Consider the following 25,000-nt stretch of genomic DNA (forward strand, 5'->3'; position numbering starts at 1 on the left):
TGATTATTGCATGGCTAGAAAACGAAGCTCTGGACAATAATGTGATTGGAGGTAAAGACAGTGCAACTCCAACACTCTGGCCATGAAAATTTTGACTGTCCCAACTCCCGATCATATATATATAAAAAGTTCTCTCTTTTATGGCGTTTATATCGTATAAATATATAAATTATATCAAAATAATTTATAAAGTTTTTAGGTGAACATTCTTCGATGGATTGCGTTAGCATCCAGATTCCTACTGTCTTCCTTTGTGCTCTTCTTTAATGCTTCTTCTTGCTGTTATAAACTGTTGACCCTCCTCTCTCTCTCTCTCTCTCTCTCTCTCTCTCTCTCTCTCTCTCTCTCTCTCTCTCTCTCTCTCATCTTTCTCTCTTTCTCTTTCCTCCCTTTCTTCTAAGGGAGCCATTTGTGAAGCCGAGCTTGGTTGCATTCGGTGATGAATTCGGATTGGATGGTGTTTGCCAAGGGAAAGATTTGATTCCCCTTGATTTGTGGTTGGTGGTTCTGGAAAAACCTTGAAGACCCACTTCGGCAAACGCGCAAAGGTGTCATCTTTTCCATCCTTTTTGTTTTTCTATCGAAGACCTTCTTGTTTCCTTCTTTTGGGTTACCTCGGTCTCTGTTACTCTTCCTTGTTGGTGGTAGCGGTGAAAGATTGGATTTTATATATATATAGCTTATTTTGAGTTGATTCTCATGATGGGTTCTGGTCGTCTTTGGTTTACGAGGAAGAATTGAGGGTTTTACTGTTCTTCCCTGGTTTGATTCATCTCTTTTGGTGGTGGTTGAAGTAATTCTGGGCTTAATCTTTAATGGCTGCTCAAGAACTTCCATCGGTTCTCAGCATCTTTTTGACCATTTCCATTCTGTATGCATGTAATGCATCGTTTACCCCGACAGACAACTATCTGATCAACTGCGGATCGTCGGCGAAAACCACTGTCGGCGGTCGAGTGTTTCTCGCCGACACCTCCCTTTCTTTGACCTTGCAAACCCCTCAAACCACTCAAACCATTCTAGCCAACACCACCGCGAGCTCGGTGTCTTCTTTCGACAGCTCCCTTCTCTACCAAACTGCCCGCATCTTCACCGGAGCCTCCTCCTATTCCTTCCAAATCCAGAAGCAAGGCCGGCACTTCATCCGGCTCCACTTCTTTCCCTTTGTGTACCAAAGCTATGATCTCACCGCCGCGCGCTTCAATGTCTCCACTCAAGACGTTGCCCTCCTTACCAATTTCCAGGCAAAGAGTAATTCTTCTGCAATTAAGGAGTACTCTGTGAACATAACTCGCGACACCCTCATTCTTTCCTTCGTGCCATCGACAAATCTTTCCTTTGTGAATGCCATAGAGGTCGTGTCGGTGCCTGATGATCTAATCGCCGATGCTGCACAGACTGTTAATCCTAGTGGGCAGTATTTGGGTCTAGCAGTGCAACCATTGGAGACAGTTTATAGGATCAATATGGGCACCCCAAAAGTTCTTCCAGAAGATGATACTTTGTGGAGAACTTGGATTCCTGATCAAAGCTTTATTGTCGATAAAAGTTTTACCAACCATGTCAACTTTACGGAAAAGCTCAACTATATGGCAGGACTAGCCACAGAAGAGACTGCCCCAGATATCGTCTACAGTACAGCCACAGAATTGGTTGTGCCAAACACTTCCACTGCACTCGTTAACATGACATGGCAATTCAAAGTCGATGCAACTTCAAGCTACTTGATACGATTTCATTTCTGCGACATAGTTAGTAAGGCTGTTGGTCAGCTCATCTTTAATGTTTATGTGAATACCTGGACTGTGGCTCGTAATTTTGATTTCAATTCTCTTACAATAAATAGTTTGGCTACACCTATTTACATGGACTTCGTCTTGTTGCCTAAGGATGCAACCAACAAGATTAACATCGGTGTTGGGCTGTCGGGATTAGACCGTGGGGTGAAGGATGGCATCCTAAATGGCCTCGAGATTATGAAGATGAACTTTAGCTCTGGCTCTGCAGTTACTATAGAACCGGCTAGTTCGAAGAAGAAGAAGAAGAAGAAGAATTTTGGGGTGATACTTGGTTTGGCCATTGGAGCAGCTGCTGTGCTGATCATAGTTATTTTGGTTGTTTTCATACTTATTAGGAGGAGGAAGCCAGAGAAGAAGGAAGATTCCAAAACATGGATGCCATTCTCCATCAACGGACTGACTAATCACAGCACAGGAACCAGAACATCAAATGGAACCATTAATTCACTCAGGCAGAATGGAGATCTTCTTGGATACCGCTTCTCTTGCACTGTGCTGCAAGAAGCAACCAACAACTTCGACGAGAATTTGGTCATTGGACTTGGCGGTTTTGGGAAGGTGTACAAGGGAGTGCTTAAGGATGAGACCCGAGTAGCAGTAAAGCGTGGGAATCCAAGATCTCAGCAAGGGCTTAATGAGTTCCGCACCGAAATCGAGTTGCTGTCGCGGCTGCGCCACCGTCACCTGGTCTCTCTAATTGGGTATTGCGATGAACGGAGTGAGATGATTCTGGTCTACGAATACATGGAAAAAGGGACTCTGAAGAGCCATCTCTATGGTTCGGATTATCCTGCTCTCAGTTGGAAGCAGCGGCTGGAAATCTGCATTGGAGCAGCAAGAGGGCTTCACTACCTTCACACTGGTTCTGCTAAAGCCATCATCCACCGAGATGTGAAATCCGCTAACATTCTACTTGATGAGAATCTCATGGCTAAGGTTGCAGACTTTGGGCTCTCCAAGACTGGACCTGAATTGGATCAGACTCATGTCAGCACTGCAGTAAAAGGTAGTTTCGGGTACCTTGATCCTGAGTACTACCGGAGGCAACAGTTGACGGAGAAGTCAGATGTGTATTCATTTGGAGTTGTCTTGCTTGAGGTGCTTTGTGCCAGACCAGTCATTGATCCTACTCTTCCAAGGGACATGGTCAACCTAGCAGAATGGGCAATGAACATCCAGAAGAGAGGAGAACTGCATCTAATTGTAGATCAGCGAATTTCTGATACTATTAGGCCTGATTCTCTAAGGAAATTTGGAGAGACAGCCGAGAAATGTCTCGCAGATTGTGGCGTGGAACGGCCCACAATCGGAGATGTGCTGTGGAACTTGGAATATGTGCTGCAGCTCCAAGAGGGAGAGCCTCAGAGTTCAGAAGTAAACAGCATAAACCGGATTGCTGAACTTTCGTCGCAGGTTCAAAATATCGGAGCTCTTGATAGTGTTGTGACTGTACAAGGAGCTGGTGCCTCAAATGCGAACTCTCTATCTGAGATTTCAATGAGTCGAGTTTTCTCACAGTTAATCAAAGCTGAGGGAAGGTGAATTTGATCATACTTTGCTAGAAGACCAGTTATAGTGGGATGCTTCTTTGAAGGTTTCATGTTTGTTCAGAATGTGATACTTTTGTTTGGTTTTTCTTTTTACCCGTCTTTAAATGTATGTCTGCTTGCATACTTAAAATTGCCTAGGAATGTAATTATACCATCAGTTTGTCGTGCCTTACGACTTTACTATTCATCATCTTCAATAGTGGAAATCAACTCTCTCAATGCACTTATTAGGATCTATTTAAAAGAGTAAATGGATATAAATTTTTTATGTGAGCAAAAACCACCAGTTCCTCTTGGTGGCCTGTCTTTATCACCTACGGGGCACTGTGATTTTTGAGGTGCTTCTTTCCGTCATTTTTGACTCCTTAGTGGTGTCTTTTGAAATTTGAGGTAGACATACTTGTTGAGATCTCGAAGAATGTAATCTTAGGATTAAAATTCAACAATTGACTTAAAAGAAGATTTCATTTGATAACCCAAATGTTTGATTAATTGAGGCTTTTTCAGTGGCTTTTAAGGTAGCGACGTGTTCCACCTCAAATTATCTAAGCACAGTAGCAATCCTGTACACTGTGTTTTAGCAATAGAAATATAGTCTACACTTATGGTACCAATAAAAAAGAATAACGATCGAGAAGTATAGGAGATGGATCAGGTAAGGTTAACAGCAGCTATTCCAAGTTTCAAGCATATATTGTTTGCTAGTTTACAGAGCAAATACCAACCAAATAAAATGAATTACATCTGTTCTATGTTATTACCAGCATTATTTATACATACTACTCGGGAGAAATAGATTAAATAATACTGCCGTCACCATTAGTCGCAGAGTTCTTTGGACAAAAGTTAAACTGAACTAGTTCAATTATAACCAATAAAGCAAATTGCTGCTGCTACAGCATCTTAAGAATCAGAAGTGTTTTCAAGAATAATAGTCTTGCCAATATCAAATACTCAGATTTTCTTGAATCTTCTACATTGCTCTGGATGATCATTCTCAAACAATCCCCTCAAGGAAGAAAAGAATGAGGGCCCAGAACAATACCGCCTGTCATGGTAGAAATTTTCTGTGACCTCTGCCATATGCGGGGTTGATTTCTACTCAACCTTGTATTTTTCGGATCGTCTCCTGGAATCAGAAGCATTCATGCACCGACCCACAAACTTAAGAACCTCATCAATAAGGACCACAGGGAAAGCAACAGCCAGAACCAACAGCCATTCGTTGAGACTAAGGGGCACGATTCCGAACACTTGAGCAAGGAATGGCACGTACAGGATCAAGAAATGCAGTCCAAATGACACAGACATAGCTAGAAGAAGCCATGGGTTGACCCATGGAGGCATGCTCAGGAGACTACCATCTTCAGATAAAGCATTAAGAGAATTGAACATCTCGATGGCCACCAAGACAGATAGAGAGAGGGTCATTGCTTTAATTTTTCCAGTCTGGAAATAATCACAAGGGTTTGTATCAAAGGTGAAGTTTTGTGATCCAGCAGTGAATGGTGTAACCTTGAAACCTTCCCATGAGGAGCACTGGCCCCAGTTAGAGAGCTGAGAGTAACTGATTAGAGTGTGGCCATCACCAGTCAGGTCAATACCCATGAAGGAGCCATGGGTGTACCATATGATGAAGATACCCACAGTCGCAATCCCCACATAGAGCCCAATGACCTGCAAAAGGAAGGAAATTATATAATGTAACTCCTAGAGAGGACCTGGCCAGAAAATATTATAATCAACATCTCTCCTAATTTCTCTTAGTATGAAATTACACTGTACTATCCAGTTCCTCCATATGCTGTATATTTAGTTACAAACCATTTTTCTATTCTTTTCTTGGTCATGTACACAAAACCAACCATGTTTGCATGTGCAGAATTCATGAATCCACGGATTTATCATAGGATGAGAATCTTTACCATGTAACGGAACAATATCCATGGAGTGATCAATGAATCATCACTCCTTCTTGGAGGTTTCTTCATGATATCTTTGTCCGGTGGATTAAATCCCAAAGCTGTAGCAGGAGGGCCATCTGTAACGAGATTGACCCATAATAGTTGAACTGGTATGAGGCCTTCTGGAATACCTAAAGCTGAAGTTAAGAAAATAGAGGCAACTTCACCAATATTTGAGGAGATCATATATCTGTAATGAGAAACAGAAAAGCTAAGATAAGTCATAAAAATGATCAGCGTAGCACTGACAGGTAGACAAGAACAAATAGTAGAACATAGAAAACAGCAGGTATAGTACATGATAAGCAACACAATAAGACCTTGCATCAACATTAGCACTTCCTGCTGAAGTAATGAAAATAATATGAGAAACAAAAGTACCAATTTACAGGAACTAAAATAACACATGAAACAGCATAACTTACCCAAGTCATTTAGTGGCATCCAATTAGTCCTGCATCCACTTTAATTATTACTCATTATAGCAGCATATATGTCCATGAGAAGATCTTTTATTTGTTAATTGCAGGTTCCAGAGTCCAAGGAAATTTAGGTAGTATAGATTAACTTGGACTGAGTCAAATTGGATCGACTTGGTAGCAGTTTATCCTAATAATACTGGTTTGGGCTATCTTTCTCCAATTGCATTGGCTTACGACAAGGTGAGTTCAGTTCTGAAGTTGAATCTAAGAGGGTTAATGGTCAAAGTTAAATTTCGAAATTTAGATAGGTTGATCAGAGGAAGCTGAGGTAGGAGAAGCTCTCCAGATAAATATTATGTTGGCTTTAGGATGAAGCTGCCCAACTATGTTGGGTCAACTTGGTTTGTAGTCATCCCAAACTGGATAGTATGGCCCAGTCATCAGCAGGTCCCACTGACAGGCTTGCAAATGGCGATCTCAACATAGTAAAGAGAGCAGATTTAGAAGTGTACTCTGCCATTATGGTACAATTGCAACGGATGGAAGACTTGAATTTATCCAATTCAGTTGGAGCTGAAGTTCCAATGCCCCATTTACAGACTAATTGCTCAAACTTATTTTCGTATACCAACCTAACCAGCACCAAACTATTTCACAGCCTAATAACAGATTATGCATATAATAGACATCATTAATGTGAATTGGAGAAGCGATATCCAATCAAGGACGAATTGGAAATGGCAAGACACAGACGGAAGCATAAGGCAACCAGCAAAGCACATGCATGATTGTGTATATACATATTGATAGTCTATATACATGTATGTACTCAACGATCCTGTGACATAAATTCACAACTACATTGAAATGCAAACACAGGAACTGTCCATTTGCCGATCGTAAATATCTATGGGAAGTGCAGTTGCCAAATTGAACATTTGAAACAGTCTTAAAATGTAAGATCCAAAAGAGGAAATAATAGTAATTCACAGAAGAGAAGAACATGAAAAAATCCTCTCCATTACATGGCATTTCCTTTCATCTGTCAAAACCAATATTGATTACCTATATATTAACCATTAAAAGAAGTGGTCAATTTTAGTATCCAAGGGTAAAATTTTCTACATAACAATACTACCTAGCAAGTATATTAAGATTTGCCAAAGTAGTTATTTAAAGCACAAACAAATGAGCAAACACTATAACCAAAGATGCACATGCAAATCAAATAAATAATCAACAAAGATTGAAGAACAGACAAACTATTTTTAAAAAAATGGATTGGTAGGAAACCTTATGAAAGCTTTCATGTTGTTGTAAATAGATCTTCCTTCACCAACTGCAGCAACTATTGTACTAAAGTTATCATCTGCCAGCACCATATCTGAAGCTTCTTTAGCAACCTGAAATGGGTTAAAGAATTAAACGAAATGGCAGAAACTAAAAAATATGAGATTGTAACAAAACCATGGATAGACAAACATACCTCTGTCCCAGTTATGCCCATAGCTATCCCAATATCAGCCAATTTCAGAGCAGGTGCATCATTCACCCCATCACCAGTCATTGCAACCACCTCGCCATCTTCTTTCAACAATCTCACAATTTCTTGCTTGTGCTTTGGTTCTGCTCTAGAGAAGAGAAGACCTCCCTGTTGCTTTAAAAGATTCTTTTTATCAGAAAGGGACATAAATTCCTTCCCTGTAAGGCTCTTCAATCTAATGTCTTCATCAGGTCTAAAAACTCCTATGTCACGGCATATTGCCTCCGCAGTTTCTTTGTTATCTCCTGTTATCACCATGACGCGAATACCAGCAGCTCTACAATCTTCAATCGCTTTGTACACCTCCTCTCGAGGAGGATCCTGTTATAAGAGTTCAACAGATAACAGTCACAAAATCACCTTCCAACAGAAGGCCAAAAAATGAAGAGAACATTCTTCATAAAAATTTGTATAATAGTGCAACATCTCACCCTCAGCCCAACTAAGCCAACAAAGATGAGGTTAGTCTCAATAGATGAGTAATTAGATGGATCAAGCAACAGCTTATGAGCTGGATGATTTTCACCATCGTATGTTGCAAATTCTGCTAAATCATCCTTATATGCGAAACCCAAACAACGTAAAGCACTAGTAGACATTTCCCGAAGAGTTTCCAAAATAAGTGCCTTTGAACTTTCATTTAACAGAATGACAGAACCATCAAACAGCTGAAGATGCGTACTTCTCTCCAACAAATTTTCCACTGCTCCCTGTCACAGTACAGCTGTCACATTAGATTTTTATTTAAAAGTTCCACGTGTAGAAGAAAAGGGCAAACACAAAAGAAGTTTTGATAAGAAAAAGCAACTCTTTTTCACTTATCAGGGTGAGCACATGAAGATGACACAGTGAAGGAGCTAGAAAATGCTAACTTAAAAAAAAATAAAAAAAAATAAAAGGGAAAGTGAAAGGAAATTATGAAAACATAGGAATGATGGACAAGAGAAATAGAATACCTTTACAAGTAGTGAATTGTTTCCTTTTTTTGATTTCACAATAACTCCCATTGACTTTCTAGTGCGATCAAACTCAAGAGTTGCAACCCTTTTTGCAGTACTATTCCACCATTCACAGCATCCTTGATAACAGAGAGAAAAGGAGGTAATTCTCACTGCATCTCTGCCTAAAGGATCTAATAACTAATTCAAAATCACAAAGCTTAAGAAAATTAACATACGTAATGTCTCAGAAGAATCCAGAGATGCTGACTTGTAGCCCGCAGGAAGTCCCATTTTTTCAACCAGCACCTGAAAGGATATATATAAGAGTTTTTTGAAAACGACAAAATTAATTATGTCATCAATAGTTAGCAATGTCAAATTAATGCAAGCACTTCATCAAAAACAAAAATATGTTGCCACGACTGTTCTGACGTTGTTCGCATACCTTATTTGTCATTTAGATTTTAGACCCAAAAAAATATGACATGGAAGAATCATTAAAGAAAAAGTATGCCTTAACTCACGTAATAATTTGTAAAACTTAATTTGTTCTCAACAATTAACTCTTCTACAATGATAAGTTATCCACCAAATCTACCAAGTTTAAGCAAGACGATCTCAGTTTACTGCATTCTGTTTTTAAGGGCTAAATTTGAAGTCTTCAATGCCTTCACAATATATTACTGGAAAACTACGTACAACTAAAGTAAAAAAAAAGGATATTTGTAAAACCAAGACCTTCAAAGCTGCTTCTGTAGACATTCCAGTTGCAACAAACTGATGGCCTGACTGTGCAACACTAGCATCATTGCATACAGCAGCTATTTTAGCAATCATTTGAAGATTTTCATCCATGTTATCAGAAGGCCAATCGTGGATCTTCCCATCATGAGGATCATAAGTAGTCCCATCAACTTTGAAGCTCCGCAGTGTATCATGCCAGCGCCCTATTGCCACAAGTTTTACTGCCGACATCTGGTTTGTAGTCAATGTTCCTGTCTTATCAGAACAAATCACAGTTGTGCATCCCAAAGTCTCGACGCTCGGCAGCTTGCGCACCAATGCGTTTTTCTGTGCCATCTTCCGTGTGCCCAGTGCCAAGCAAGTAGTGATGACAGCAGGCAAGCCCTCAGGTATTGCAGCAACAGCCAAAGCCACGGCAATCTCAAAGTAATACGTGCACTTCTCAAACGAGAATTTAAAATTCCTCGGCCAGCCATCAACATACTCCCAAGTAAAAAAGTACTTCACATTGATAAGCCAAACCAAAGCACAAATGATGCCAATTATCGCCGTAAGAGACTCACCAAACTCATTCAGTTTCTTTTTCAAGGGGGTATCATCATCCTCCTGTGAAGCTTCATGGATCTGAGAATGTATCTTCCCTATCTCAGTATTCATCCCTGTTTGAGTGACCAAACAAATGCAGCTCCCATTGACAACAGTGGTACCTGCAAAAACCATGCACTCCTTTCCTTGGATATCCGTGTCTTCTGAATCAACTTTATGACTAGTCTTATTCACAGAAGCATTCTCCCCTGTAAGAGATCCCTGTTCCACCCTAAAAGTGGAGCTTATCAAGGACACCACCCTCATATCTGCGGGAACCTTATCCCCAACCCTGAGCTGCACGATATCGCCTGGAACTAGCTCCTTTGCCGGCAGATCATGAACCCATTCTCCATTCCTCTTAGCCGTCGCATGCTCAGATTGGATCTCTTTAAGCGCCTCGAGCGCCTTCTCGGCGTTGTTCTCTTGCCAAACACCGACGGCAGCATTAATGATAAGAATCAAGAAGATGACCAAGGGCTCGACGAACGCCGTGATCCCCATCTCACCCCCCTCATCCCCATCGTACCAAGCGAGGACGAAGGAGACAACGGCGGCCACTAGAAGGATCCGAACGAGCGTATCGTTGAACTGTTCGATAATCAACTGCCAGATCGAGGGGCCCGAGTGCTTCTCGAGCTCGTTCAAGCCATGCTTCTCCCGGCGGGACAGCACCTCCTCGGACCGCAATCCTTCCTCGGCGTTGACCTTGAACTCAGCCTCGCACTCCTCGATACTTCTCGCCCACGCCGGAAAGGTCAAGGCCGAGGGTTCCGATCTATCTTTCACACCTTCATCCTGCCCTCCTTTCCCCATCCCAAATCAACGCTAAACGAAAACCCCCAAAAAATCCGACCTTTGCAAGAAAAATCCACTTCAGATCAAGGAATCGCGATAAGTTTCATGTCAGAACCCTAGCGATCCGAGAGAAAATTAGATGAGTAGAATGCACGAAATCTACTAGTAAAACAAGAATAAGGAGGAGGAGGAGGAGGAGAAGGGTTAAAGTTAGGGTTTCGTCTACCGGATCGAGGAAGGAAGAGATCTCTGCTTCGCTTCGGAGTGCGGCTTATGCGATCGCTAGTGTATTACGCCTCCTCTAAAGGAGGAGACGAGGGCAATATTGGAAATATGAAGAAATAATTAAGAGGTTTAAATTAATAAGAGAGGTGATTTAAACAAACGATTAGTTTTATCATTAAGGAAATTTCGTCGATATGTCCCGCGGCGGCTTGGTGACAAAGTCGTTATCCGTGGGGTTTATCCTATCGGCGTATTTATCCGAGATTTTGGTGGAATAAACCGGGCTTCTCGGATAAGTCTCTGTCTTACATGAACTTGAGGTTACCTATCTTATCACTACTTAAAACCTTATCATAAAATTCCGTTACTTAATACAATGAGTGGCGTAACGACTTAGTTATCGGATAAGAAAAGTATGAGGATAAAATAACGCTTATCCTTTATCTTGTATCATAAGTGTGGTAATTAGGATAAAAGTAACTTAAAATTATCAATGGAATTTTGGATTCTTGTTCAAAATTTTACTCTTAATAATTAATAATTTTAATTTTTCTTTTTTGTTTGTTTCTCAGGTAAATGACACTGTAATTTATTTCCCCAATAAAAGATCACGTGAAACAAGAATCTTGAGATTATTTGTTACATTTATAAGACCCACGCATAAACCTGGATTAGTATAAAATTGTGTTAATTAACAGGGTTTAGTACAAGTAATCTACGTCACTTGTGTATATATTATTCTTACTTACTGACACTTGTAATAAGAAGATATATTCCTGTTTACTAATATGAAGTGAATTATTGTGATGGCTTTCGTATCTAAAGTGACATTCTAAACTATTAATATTTTTTACGTGTAATTCCTAAATTTTTTATTAGCACGTACGCTATTGAATTAAAAAAAAATTAGTTTAGAGGTTCGTATAATTACTTCTTTTCTTAATTAAAGTTTGCATATAATCTCTGAATTTTTTTTTATTACATGCCCACTGAATTAAAAAATTTTAATTTAGCCGTTAGTATAGTTAGTTTTTTCTTAATTCAAGTAGATATATAGAGAATTTTATTTTTTAATTTATAGTCTCTGAATTTTTCAATATTTTCTGTCTCTTAATTTCTTTTTACCGCATGCACCCTGAATTAAAATAGTTTTTAGTTTAGAGTTACGTATAGTTACTTTTTCTTAATCAGAGAGTGTATTTATAAAACAGTAATAGTTCATACGGTATAAGTGAAATTATCTTTCTTGTTTTTCTAAATACTGAGCCTCACGACCTTAGAGCTTGGCATTTAAGTAGCACTTAATTCCAACTAACATGCTCTTTTAAGTGATACCGGCAATGAGTTAACATGTCTAGATCTAGTGGATATCCATCGTGTGTTTTATATCGCGTTGAATTAAATACATAGAGTTATAGGATTAGAGTGAGTGTGACATAATCGATGCATTGATGTACATTTAATGAAGCATCTAAGCAGTCATGCACACCAAATCTTAATCCTAAAAAATGTTACTTAGAGGACCCAAATTAATCACATATGAGGTGGTTTAGAGCTCTGGGGCCCTAATTATTTTTGTGTAGATAGGGTGTTATTTTGTACAGTAGCTTAATCACCCATATTATCTTTTTGGCCCATTGAAATAATAATTAACTACAAGTGGGCCGGCCCAATTTGGCCCAATGGACCAAAAGGTAAAGAGAGTGCCAAAATTATTTTAGTTTTCTGGGCTTGAGATTATAGCCCATTATGATGTATTGCTGGAATCTAGACCCATTTAAACTCATCCAAAATTATTATTATCTAAGATCATTTTGTATTCCCAGGATTAATTAAGTAATTTAGTTTAATGAAATCAACCAGAGACGAGCTAATGAATCAATAAGTTTTTTGTTTTTGGGTGTGTCTTGGATCAAGAACCAAGAAGTAAATTTGAATAAATAGTAGGGAAAAAAAAGCTTATTGCTCTAAAAGCTCAAACCAACTATAGAGATAGGATTTTATATATTTTTTATATGGCTTTGAATTGAGTTTGTGGACATGCCTTGGCTCACAATTCAATCACACCTACTTCCATAATGCTCATTCTTCTACTGTAACATGATATATGACAACACTAGCTCTACTTTTGAGTCATATAACAATATTATACAAGGACTTCCCTCAAATGAGTGTTATCCATGATGATGTGGATAGCTTATTCCAAATCTTTATCTATCCTTATTGGTCTTAAATGTTGCGCCATTGCTTTATTAGATATTCTTCGCCGCCAACCATGAAAGGAAGGTGGAAGGAAGTTTTGGAGTGTAGCACGCCTCTTTATGCCAAACCCCATACCTTCACCATCACTTTTTTTTCCTCTAGGGTTTCTCTCACACCTCTCTTTTTATCTATTGTCAACTTATTCAATTTCTTTTGAGATAGTAAAATTTATTCATGCCTGAAAGATATCCGCGTAATTTTAATGTGGGCTAATTTATACATAATCAATTTGGAACTTGTTTGATACGCATCGAATACTTTTGATTATGACCGGAAAAAAAAAAGAGGCTGAAGTGAGATTGAACTCCGACTATGGCTTACGGTCCACATATCAAAGCATTTTTTTTTTATCAGAAAAAAAGTTTGAACACCGATAATATAAGATTACAAAACTACTCTCTTTTCATTTTGTATACTCCCAAACTTTAATATCTCAATCTCTGCTTTCGTTGCTCAGAGACAGTCTAAACTTATTCTTTCAGATACTGAATATTCATAAGCTCCTTATTGCTCAACATCTTTGTTCAATGCCAAAATTAGTACATGATAGAGCTAGAGCGCAAAGGGTTAATTCTTCATTAAGAATATGAAGAATTTTGAGGCGATTAATGTATCCGTGTGCATCCAGCGGCGTGTCGGAGTAGATATGCAGGATGTTGATTCGTGTTGTATATATATAACAACTCGTTTAATTACAATACCTTTATAATATAATTTTCTTAGATACAGTGGCTATAAATACTCAATAATTTAAGAATCTATATAGTTAAGTAATAATTTAAATTCTATGCCGATCAAAGCTAAATGAGAGATTTGAAATTCCCACCCTAGGTTTGGATGTATGAAGATGGGTAGAGATTTTCTTTATCCGTCTTGAACACGTATAGTTTAAACATATCATGAAAATAATCATTTAAATGACTGCTTATTATTATTATTTCTCTCTCTCTCTCTCTCTCTCTCTCTACATACTATTATTCCATCACATTCCGTTTACTATCTTAATTATATACTTTAAATTTCTAAAACTCTAGGAATCGAATCACACGCATAGAGAATTAGAGCCACATATTTGAAATAAGATGCTTATATATATATATATATATATATATATATATATATTCCTTTTATGTTGGAAAATTGGATACAAAATAGAACAGAGTATATCTGAAAAAAATATATAAAGACAGAAAAAAGAAAGGAAAAATAGCAGAAACATCTTTGAATGATCGAAATTTCATCGATCCATCACGTCCACACTAGTAGTGCAGGATAAAAATCGATGGAAGATCGAACAAATAGCCGAATAAGAAGCCTCCTTCAACTTATTCTTCCTCCTCTTATTCTTCCCTTTATTCTGACTCCTCTTACTACTTATCGTAGAACCGGTGCTCTGGTTCCTGTGATGAAGAAGGAAAGGGAACACTGCGGCCTTCTCCTTAACTTTCCCAAGGCATCGCCGAGTCTTCTCCTGTACGCTCTCCTTCCTCGTGAAGGTATAACTCCTCAGATACATCTGCCTGCACGAATAGCTATCCACCACTATCGGGCTCGGCCCAAACTTTATACTCGCTTTCGTGGCACACTCATCCTGATCACCTCCTTCCCGTCGCCTCCTCACGAACTCCGCGTCCGATTCCGGCCACTTGTAGAGGTTAACATAACTCGCTCGCACCGGCACCCGTGCGTCGATGCAGTTCACTGCCGACTTGCAACCGGAGCTCATCTCTCTCTCTCTCTCTCTCTCTGTAGATTAGTCGCGCTTTCTCTCAAGGGATAATTCTCAAGGAGATGGATATAAAGGAAAGGCTTTGAATGGAAGGAAAGTTTATATAAAGGAAGTGGGGGAGAATAAGAGTAGGATTCGGAGTGCGAGGAGAAGGTAGGAATGATGTGGCATCATTCGTAATGAGTGATTGCTCCTGTGGTACTCTCTTTAGAGTTGTCGGATTAGTTGTTAATTAACCATGTGATTTGGCTTTTGGGAAAGGTTAATTAAGTAGGAAGTAAACATAAGTAAAATGACTATCATGCATTTACTCCTATCTCTTCTTTACACTCTTTTACTTTATTTAATTAGTATAAGAGTATTTTTTTTTATCATTTTGAAAATGATTACTCCGGATTGGACTCGGATAAGTTATATGTTTTTATTCGGATTATTAAGTTTGGTATAATCCCATTGGTAGCCGGTAATTTGAGAGGGGGATAGAGTTGGGTAATCCTCCACATCATGTTGGGTGGGTGGTACTAAATGAGGAGATTAATCTACGTGTCCAGTATTGTGAATCACGAGATGTTTAGCACTCGGGAGAATGTTGCACGTCAACTCGAGTCACCAAGGTGGACCTTATTGTGGACCAGCGCCATGGGAATGGATAAAAGCAAATGCAACATGACTCGCAAAGTCACCCATTGACTTTAAAAAAAGGGAAAGAAAAAGATAAAGATAGAAACCACACCTGGTAATAGAACTCCTCCTCAAAAATCCATCCAACATGAATACACCAATAACTTTTGAATAATTATTTACAGAACCTGGAAGTAGTAGAATAAAGTGGTCTGTAAATAGCAAGGATTACCAACACGTCATATATATATATATATATATATATATCTTTTTTATTCACATACTGTTCATCTTCCAACAACGTCCGTCGTGCATAGGATACCCTGTGAAGTGTGAATCAACGGTGGGAGTTTCACATAGGGGATGTAATGGTGCTTCTTGAAATTGAAAAATTGAGAACGGGCACTTCGAGTGGCACAAATTTGCCCCAAGAGTCAACAGAAGAAATCGATGTCACAAAACAACATAACTTCAAGCAAGCCACATGTATTCCTATCATTGCGTTCGCCACTGGGAGCGGAGCAGTTGTCGGTTGACAGTCACCATCTTCCATTACTGCGCTGTGTTGATCATTGATGACTAATACCTCTCTTTCCTTTGTTATTTTTTCTATTAACGAGTAATGAGAGAATGATGCTGGAAAGAGAAATTTTGTATTTGCTAGTGAGAGGTTGTGGCATTGAAGGGAATAGCCAAACCCAAGCTATAATTATTTGTGTGACAGCATCATGAGAAGATGTCCTGTTCCAGACTGCAAGAGAAAGAAGATTAGACTGGCATCAGATGAATATAAAACACTAGGAAATCGCAAACCTTGTGGTGTAATTGACTTACATGTCTATTAGGCTCCCATATGGATGGAAACCAGAGGGGTATGTTTGCAGTATTTCATAATAAGCACCAGCATGCATGTATCACGAATATGATAGCACTTTTAGATAGCTCGCGTCGATTATTCCTTGGCTAAGCTAACAGCAGCAGCTGATTGATTAGCAACATACTATCCAAATATCTTCTTGTCAGGAAGTGTCATAACTATTTATTGACATAATTGTACCTAAGAGCAGGGTCCATAAAACCACCCCGCTAAAATGAGACTGACCATCCATTCATATCTCCTAAATGCATAAACTGAAGTAGATTCATAAAAGTACACATCCTAACTGACTTTACCTGAGAAATTCTGTTTAAGATGAAGCAGCTTCTTAAAAGTAAGCATCTTTTTAATTCTGTTTAAGATGAAGCAGCTTCTTAATGCATAAACAGGATGTGCTTTCTCAGTTTTTGCAATATCATTTCTGAAAGGAAAAAATTAATAAATTTCATAACAGACATAGGGAGTAGGAGATTTCCGGACATGGTGAATTGATGTTGTATCTTTCTCATTCAAAAATTACCACTTAAAAAACTTGATCGAGTAACTTAGATGCTCCAGTTTACTGGCTATATCAACTCATTCCCAGTCTGATCATCATAAAAAAGGATGGTTGAAACAGCTTCAAGTCAGATTATACTATTCAGTACAGAAACATGAAAAATCCAGAATGGCAGTCTCACACTATTACCAATAGAAATCAACGTTTTCTGTATAGTTATCAAGAAACACAGCTTCAAAACCATGCCGGAATGTCAGCTCTTGCCTGGACGGCTACTAGTTCTGAAAGAATGTATCCTCTGCAGTTTATCTGTTCTTTGGTTCTACAAATCAAGGTCAGCAATTAGCTACCATATAGTGATCGAAAATTATTTCCATTGCTGATGACTCCTCAGTGACATACCATGGATGGAATTGGGATCAAGTGTCTCAAGGAGTGGAGGACCATGAAATCAGCTGATTTGCTACTAGAAACTGCAAATCTGTACCCAAAATTTCAACACGACCAGAATATTATTGTCAAGAGAAGTGTTTGTTTCTTAATTCATAGGGCAGCTTGATTTCCTCAAATATATATACAGTTCTTTGCATGTTCCTGATTGCTGACTTCAATCAGTATATCAAGCAAGTTACTATAGATGACCTAATCATCAATCTCGTCCTCACATGTATGGTTCCTGGCTGCTGGCTTCAACTCGGTATAACATATAATGACAAGCCCAGGATATTTATCTCTCAACTCTCAAGTCTAATGGAACATATCTGCTGCTATCAGTAGCTTTTGACCAATTTGTTAGTCTATGTACCAGCTACCCATGTTATTATCCACAGACCATAAGCAGAAGTTATCAGGCCACAAGTAGGATAGAGTAGGTTTCCCATTGTTCCATGACATGCATATAGACAACTACCAAAAGAAAGGTTATAGTTCCACTTTCATATATCATCTGTCACCAATTCTGACAAAATATACATTAAATTCCTCACAGAGTAAAGCTATATCATCTTTTGGCCTTCCTTGAATTTTCTTCTGAAATGCCACATTTTCTGATGGGCATTCAATACCTAGACAAACCCTCAACACAAATGAAGATGCCATTGGAGTTGCAAAGAAAGGAAGAACAACAGTACCACACCTCATTTCATTGGAACCTTCAAACTGGCACAAATCCAGGAAAACATACTGGATGACCTCCCCAACAACCATGCAAAGCCACAATCTGTCTTGATCTGAAATATTATACAGAGTTATGCGAAATCGGATACCCACAGGTAATCCTGAAACATATATCAGGGGATTCTCAGAATCATTATCAAGAGCTTGCACTTCTGCTTTTATGTTCTTAAATTTTCCAACCAATCTTATTTGTTGTGGATTAAAGAGTTTAAGAAAATTGTAAACATTAATCTGATGAGGAACATCAGCTTTGGCCCTTGGAGCAATAGCCCCCTTTAATTCTTGAGCAAAATCAGATAGTTTATATGATCCTTCAGCACATAGAGATTCTAAGCGAGAAATTATGACACGAATCTTCATCAACCCAAGATCCGAAAAAAATCCAGCCTTTGACACTTTAAGGAGGTTAGCAAGCAAAGTCAGCTCTAAAACATGATATTCCATTTGGCAAGGCAACCCTGGGAAACCGTGTCTCATTCTTCTAAGGGACATTTCTAACTTTTCCACTAGAATATCGAGTGTCATCGAACCAACATCATGAGAACTTTTAGGCTGCATCTTCTCCCATGCTTCTGCAATCAATTGGACTACCTGAATATATTGTGATACAAAGTCCACAGATGCACTGACCAAACCAGGAGCATTCCATGCTATCATTTCCAGTTCCTCCTGGCAAGTTCTGCATGTAACATCCAGCCATCACAAACATGGGAATAATGCTTGAAGGGGGAAAATGAAAGAACAATACAGTACTCAATTTATGAAGGCACAAAGAGAGAGAAAGAGAGACCTTAATGTTCTTCGCACTTCATATGTACTATATGACTTTGTCAGAGGCCAGGTTTCTCCAACAGTTTCTAAGATGAGCTCCATGGGCCGCATGAATTCTTCATTTAAGTACTCATCTTCCTGTCTAGACTGTTCAGGATGCTTTAATATCTCACTCATATGTGACACAGTTTCCTTATTAGAAACTTTTGATGCTATACTCCAAACAGGCAATGAGGAACTGCATATTTGGCCAGCCTCTTTGGACCCTAACGTTTTGTCCAGAAAAGGCATCCCACTATTACGGCACAAATGGGCCAAAACTGAATCTTGGTCAATGACACCTTGCAGTGCAAATGCTATCCTTCCCAATAATGGAATTGCATAAGAAAATATTACCGGAGGTATATCACATGCAAAATTCTCGCCAGCAAAAGGTAATGAGATAGATAGGACCAGCACAGCTGCGACCTTATGACTGTCCAAGGTCAGCTCTCCGTCGCATGATGGACCTATCTGCAACATGGACGATAACAATGCATTTATTAAGCAGAAATATGACAAACATTTGGAAGAATAGAGGCAAACTGCAACTATTAATATCATAGGAAGAAACAAGAATTGAAATAGTTAAAAAATGTGTAAATGTGTTAAAGCAGCTTAGAGACCATCCAAATTACCACAAAAAAATGAAAGCACCTTTTCTCTCCACCTTGGGAATAGGTTTTGCACAATCAATGGCAAAAGAAGCGTTAAAACTTCTCAAGTTTTCACATTAAGTTTTATCCAACTCTTTAGTTTATGTTTGATACTTTGATATACTTTAAGAATTGTTTTAAGTGAATAATACTTGGAAGAAAGCAAAAACTGTTGTCAAATTTCAGAAACTTGCAACAACCAAAATAGAGGCTTATTAAAAGAACTACCTGCCAGTGTTGCATGATGCAAAGTTGAAAGTTCATCACAGCAAGGACTACAATCTACATTTATGGTCAATGACATATTTTGGCTCAATAGGAATATTTAAAAAAATATATATGAAGTGCTACGCATTCTAGTCCTTGCTCTCTCTATCTGGCATAACTTAAAAGGTCAGGGGCATCAAATGTTACATTCTTTGAACTCCTCATACTGGATTACAACCTACAATATATTTATGAAGTACTTGATTTGGGAATTGTAACAGAAGCATCTAACCAAAAAGATACATATTGTATTTTATCCAAAGTTGAATGATAATTTTACATAATAAATGGAGATAAGGAAATACCTGTTTTGCCAAATCTTTAGCTAACTTGACTGAAAATTTCCTGTGATCCACACCAAGAGAAAACAACACAAAGAATATATCTTCTTCTTCCTGAAAATCAGGAAACCAATATCACTGCCAGATAGAAAGAGAGAGGCAAGGAATTGCTATAAAGTAAGGTTTATAATTTACTAAAATATCAAAGAAAAGATAAATTTAATAGAGAAACATTGCATTGAGTATCTAACTTTTAGAAGAATGTTTGCAAGATGACCAGTCAGTTAATTCAGTTCAAATATCTATTAAGTGGAAACAGGACTCAATTTTTATCACTATTTCTGAACTCTCTAGACTCTTCCCAACTGGAAACTCCAAGTCTAAGGAACTTATTTGAAGCTGGGTTCTCAAATTGTGATTGTGTATTGACATAAAAATATAAATCATAAAAGCTAATCTCATAAACTGCTATGTAACATTTTGTAATCCCCTATATGCTATGAAGTATCATGCACCAAGATACTTGTCCAAGAGGATCTACAAAATAGCTGAATAAAGCATGTCTTTTTCGTGATAGCGTACCAAGCACAAGCAACACCCATTAGTCCACCAATAGGGGAAAGAATTTAGCCAAGAGTACAATATGGTAAATCTGCAAAAGGTCCTGATTATCAAACCTCTGGGTATGTCTCCAAATTCCCAATAAGACCATCAATTGCTGACTTGAATATCTCAAGCTTTGGCAATTTCATTAGCCGGAGGGTTTTTCGTGCTGAACTTCTGATCGAGGCATTAAAATCGCCCAACAAACCAAGAAACTGCCCAAAAAAAAAAATTGTAGGATGACTATCACCACAAAGACAAAGATGAGTAAAATATTGAACCTCCCAACTAAAAATTTGCCAAACAGCTACCATTAAAGATAATTTTAATGGAAGAACAGGAGCACTTTAATAGATTCTGGTTTCTTTTCAGTTTAGCGCCATAAGGAACACACATCCAGTTTAACATCATATAAGTATCCCTGTGGCGTAAAGTAGGTCTACAGATATCGGTTCCTACCTAATTAATTACTGAGAAGAACATACCATGTGCATATGCTTTTCCTGCACTTGTAGACGATCATATGTTGCCATATCAAACAATGTTTGCAAAACCTGCAGTCGAACCACTTCTGCATCATCATTCAACATATCCATTAATAAATTTAATGCATCATCAGCAAACTGGACAGAGAATTTCGTAAGCATCCCCAAAGATCTACAGGCAATTGTCCGAACCTAATGTGAAAAAGAAAAGGAAAGAAACATAGTTAACATATAAACCTGTCCTGAAAAAAAAAACTAGAAAAAAAGGTTTACTAGGCTTGTAAAATCATCTTAGAATGTCAGCAGTCAAGAAAAGATAGACTCAGCGTTACCTCAAAAAATTCATCCTCAATTCCATGTATAAAAATCCCAGCTGCACATGAAAAGCGGAATTTAGATTCTTTATCCAATTTCCCGAGTGTTATATTTCCACTCTTAATTCCTTGGACCTTTTTAGATAGCGACTGCAATAGAACACTCTCAGAAACATTCTGAACCTTTCCAAGGGCATTAAAAGCTTCGACCCTAACTTTCACACTCATGTCTCTGGCCACTGAACAAAGCTGAACCAAGAAAACAACTAAAAATCCATATATAATTCTATGTGCAAAAATAAAAATGAAATGCAACATCTAAAGACATAACATGAAATATGAAGTCCACCTGCACAAATATCATATCTATCTGTTCACTGTAATCCATCGCCTTCTCCCTTGCCGCAAACATCTCCGCACACAAACTGGCCTAACCATCAAATGATATCATATCATAATGAGCCAGAAAAAGAAAACTGGAAATGCAACAATACTTCAGAAACAAACTTCTCACCAATCGAACAGCAGCTGATCTAACGAGCTCGTCCTCATCTTTCAAAGCCTCCACGGCACGATCATAGCAACACTCAACAGCCAAAGAGTTGACATCAACTCCAGCCTCCTTGCAAAGCGCGACCAATCCATCAAGTGCAGATCGCCTCACCGACGGATAGAGATCAATCGCAATCCCAAGAAACACTTGAAGCAAGCTCTTATGACCTAAAATAGCGCTAGTTTTTGCTCTACCGATGCTATAAACCAACAGACCAAGGATCCGAGATCGAACAGCAAAGATCGGGCTCGTCGCAAGCGAAATTACGAGATTCTCATCAAAAATAGATTCGACCAGAGAGAAACCTTCTTCTGCGCTGCTCCCGGCTATGGAAGCGAGAGCGGCGACAGCATCAGCGGCGAGGTGGTCGCGGCCATCCAAGAAAGGCCGGACGGCGGAGATCACAGAGACCGCGAAGCAGCGGTGTATGGTGGCGGCCTCGGCGAGCAAGGAAATGGCGAGGCGGAGGAAGGAGGCGTCGTCAGAGAAGTGCGAGAGGGATACTATTAGGGTTTCTACAGCGGAGGAAACGGTGGAGGCGGCCGAGGAGGGATTGGTTATGAGAGATCTCGCTGTGGAAAGCGCTCGAATTCGGCAAGAGGAGTCAGAAGTGGAAGAGAGGTGGAGATGAAGCCTTTCGAGAAGAAACTGCTCCATGAGAGAGAGAGAGAGAGAGAGAGAGAGAGAGAGAGAGAGAGAGAGAGAGAGAGAGAGAGGAGCTTCTAGGGTTTAAGAATTGAGATGCATGTGGCGGGAGGAGGAAGACGAGGGGAATAAGCCGGGTTAAAGTATACTACGGATCGGATGTAATTAACAGGTTCAAATGGGTCGGATCCGAAATGGGTCATCCAAGCTTGGGCCGCAAATGGGCCTGCTCTACGGTTGACCGGCCCAAAAAATTCTTTAGTCTTTAGTCTCAACTATCTAAGTCGACTATGTTAATTAATTCTTTTCCATTATAATATCCTTTCAATATATCACATCTAGTTGAGTGTAGCTGTGTAGGCATAGCAACCGCAAATACCATAAGACTTCTCACATCTAGTTGGACCTTGACACTCGAGATATATGACATAATTTACTTAAGGTTGGACGAAAAGAAAAGAAAACTCTCACCATTATAGGTAGGTTGTTGAGCTCCCATGATATATATTTCTAGGTGTGGGACAACCAATAATACCCAACTATATGAGTTGATAACATTGTTTAAGAGCTTGACATTACGAAGAAATAGTCAACTCACACCACTAAGTTAACCTTATAGATTCTTTGTATACATAACTCCAGTAATATGATGAGAAAAGAAAAGAAAAAAAAAAACTATAATATTCCAAAAAATATTGAGGAAGCAAATGGGTCCTCTGTTTGACCACCCTGACCTCCTTCATTGGTTAGCAGCTCTAATATTTGGTATGGCATGGATCATCTACACCAACAACAACCAACCTCTGGAACTTGAATCTCATGCATCATCCTTCCCAGGAACTGCAACGACGACTGGTAGCTAATAAGTGTATTCTATACTACGACACCAACCCTCTTCAATTCTATTCCTCCATCTTCTTCGTTTCCAACCAACATTTAACCATCCAATTGTAGCTTAACACCCCTCACCTACATCTACATACCTCTGTGCTGACGTGGCGCTGTAGGAAAAGAGCACCACGCTGTCACGGTACTTTCATGACATCCGAACTTTAGAAACGTTGGACCTTACTACCTATAAATGTAAGCCTGTCTTACTCCGAACTAAGCCAAGCTCTCTTATAACTTGTTTCTATCTCTAAAAGATTTAAGATTAAGATTAGTGTTGACAGAGAAGGAAGAGAGGGAGAGAGAGAGAGAGAGAGAGAGAGTGATGTCTAGATTCGTGGATAAGCTCGGGTTCTTCGACCGGCGGTCGTCGCCAATGGAGGAAGCCGAGGACATCGCACGTGACGGACTCCTCATCCGCCACTCACGGGCGCCGTCTCCGCCGCCTCTTTTGCCGCAGGCGGAGGCGGCGGCGAAGTCGACCACCCTCGGGCAGCTTCTGAAGCGCGTCGGGGACTCGCGCAGCGAGGCGTCGTCCGCCGCCTCCTCGCCCTCCCACTTCACCATCGAGCTCGGGACACTCACCGTTTCTTCCGGTGGCGGCGCAGCCGCGCTCCCCCACAACTTCCCGCTCGAGCTCGCCTTCGCCGACCTGTCGTACAGCGTCAAGAACTCCTCCAAGAAGGGGAACAAGAGCCGCCTCGCCGGGTCGGACCACCTGAACGCCGCCGAGGGTAACCTCAGCCACTCCAAGACGAAGACGCTCCTCCACTCCATCTCGGGCGAAGCTCGAGAAGGCGAGATCCTGGCCGTCCTCGGCGCGAGCGGGTCGGGGAAGTCGACCCTCATCGACGCGCTAGCGAATCGGATCGCGAAGGAGAGCCTCCGCGGATCCGTCACCCTCAACGGCGAGCCATTAGAGAGCAACTTGCTCAAGGTGATCTCAGCTTACGTCATGCAGGACGACCTCCTCTACCCGATGCTGACCGTGGAGGAGACCCTCATGTTCTCCGCCGAGTTCCGCCTCCCGAGGACGTTGACGGCGTCGAAGAAGAAGAGCCGCGTCCAGGCCCTGATCGACCAGCTCGGCCTCCGCGCCGCCGCGAAGACCATCATCGGCGACGAGATCCACCGCGGTGTCTCCGGCGGGGAGAGGAGGCGGGTGTCGATCGGGATCGACATCATCCACGACCCGATCGTCCTCTTCCTGGACGAACCGACCTCCGGGCTCGACTCCACCAGCGCCTTCATGGTGGTCAAGGTGCTCCAACGTATCGCCCACAGTGGCAGCATCGTAATTATGTCCGTCCACCAGCCCAGTTACCGAATCCTGGGCTTGCTCGACCGCCTCCTCTTCCTCTCCCGCGGCCACACCGTCTTCTACGGCGTCCCCGCCGACCTCCCCATCTTCTTCTCCGACTTCGGGAAGCCGATCCCCGAGAACGAGAACCCGGCCGAGTTCGCTCTCGACCTCATCCGTGAAATCGAAGGTCGGTCCATTTTAGTTCCGTTTCTTACTATCATTCATAATTAAGCTTAAGCGGTAGGTAATTAGTACTATTTTTTCATTTAATTTAATTTTATAAAATAAAAAAAATAGGAAGCAACTCATTCGAGGGGGCGAGGGCACTCATCGATCACAACAAGCAATGGCACTCGCGGCGAACCAAGCCAAAGCAAGAAAAGCCTCCCCTGTCCCTCAAGGAAGCCATCGCGGCGAGCATCTCGCGCGGGAAATTAGTGTCCGGCGAAACCTCATCTGC

At 40.2% G+C, this 25,000-nt stretch overlaps 4 protein-coding genes across 6 annotated transcripts in view; 2 read left to right on the forward strand and 2 right to left on the reverse strand.

Annotated features, from left to right (window-relative positions):
• The first annotated feature begins 210 nt into the window (after positions 1–210).
• On the forward strand, positions 211–3,555 carry LOC140791245 (receptor-like protein kinase HERK 1). The gene has a single exon (XM_073141704.1). The coding sequence runs from the start codon at positions 816–818 to the stop codon at positions 3,339–3,341; it is 2,526 nt and encodes an 841-aa protein (XP_072997805.1). The 5' UTR covers positions 211–815; the 3' UTR covers positions 3,342–3,555.
• Positions 3,556–4,005: 450 nt separating this feature from the next.
• LOC140790618 (calcium-transporting ATPase 1, endoplasmic reticulum-type-like) lies at positions 4,006–10,692 on the reverse strand. 2 transcript variants are annotated; one of them, XM_073140764.1, is made up of 9 exons: positions 10,573–10,692; positions 8,958–10,462; positions 8,456–8,525; positions 8,235–8,356; positions 7,710–7,988; positions 7,222–7,599; positions 7,029–7,138; positions 5,275–5,503; positions 4,006–5,026 (listed from the first exon to the last, which is right to left on the reverse strand). In XM_073140764.1, exons 2-9 carry the CDS (start codon positions 10,362–10,364, stop codon positions 4,448–4,450), a joined length of 3,174 nt encoding a protein of 1,057 aa, XP_072996865.1. In that variant the 5' UTR covers positions 10,365–10,462; positions 10,573–10,692; the 3' UTR covers positions 4,006–4,447. The 2 variants fall into 2 exon arrangements, with proteins under 2 accessions (XP_072996865.1, XP_072996866.1); XM_073140765.1 differs by lacking the exon at positions 10,573–10,692 and having other exon boundaries at positions 8,958–10,482.
• Positions 10,693–17,473: 6,781 nt separating this feature from the next.
• On the reverse strand, positions 17,474–22,442 carry LOC140791354 (protein SIEL). Of its 2 annotated transcripts, none has more exons than XM_073141890.1 (8): positions 21,666–22,442; positions 21,501–21,581; positions 21,170–21,400; positions 20,838–20,906; positions 20,427–20,567; positions 19,774–19,863; positions 18,526–19,019; positions 17,474–18,414 (listed from the first exon to the last, which is right to left on the reverse strand). In XM_073141890.1, the coding sequence occupies exons 1-8, from the start codon at positions 22,359–22,361 to the stop codon at positions 17,502–17,504; spliced, it is 2,715 nt and encodes a 904-aa protein (XP_072997991.1). In that variant the 5' UTR covers positions 22,362–22,442; the 3' UTR covers positions 17,474–17,501. The 2 variants fall into 2 exon arrangements, with proteins under 2 accessions (XP_072997991.1, XP_072997990.1); XM_073141889.1 differs by having other exon boundaries at positions 20,838–21,029; positions 21,666–22,441.
• Positions 22,443–23,461: 1,019 nt separating this feature from the next.
• The window catches only part of LOC140791193 (ABC transporter G family member 5-like), a 2,570-nt gene continuing 1,031 nt past the window's right edge, over positions 23,462–25,000 (forward strand). The window contains exons 1-2 of the mRNA XM_073141607.1: positions 23,462–24,727; positions 24,838–24,998. Coding sequence (XP_072997708.1) covers positions 23,563–24,727; positions 24,838–24,998 — 1,326 coding nt within the window. The 5' untranslated portion in view covers positions 23,462–23,562. The remainder of the gene's footprint in view (positions 24,728–24,837; positions 24,999–25,000) is intronic.

Source organism: Typha latifolia, chromosome 6 (genome assembly GCF_019914945.1).
Source record: "Typha latifolia isolate L0001 chromosome 6, TyphaL0001v2, whole genome shotgun sequence".
In the NCBI taxonomy this organism is placed as follows: Eukaryota; Viridiplantae; Streptophyta; class Magnoliopsida; order Poales; family Typhaceae; genus Typha; species Typha latifolia.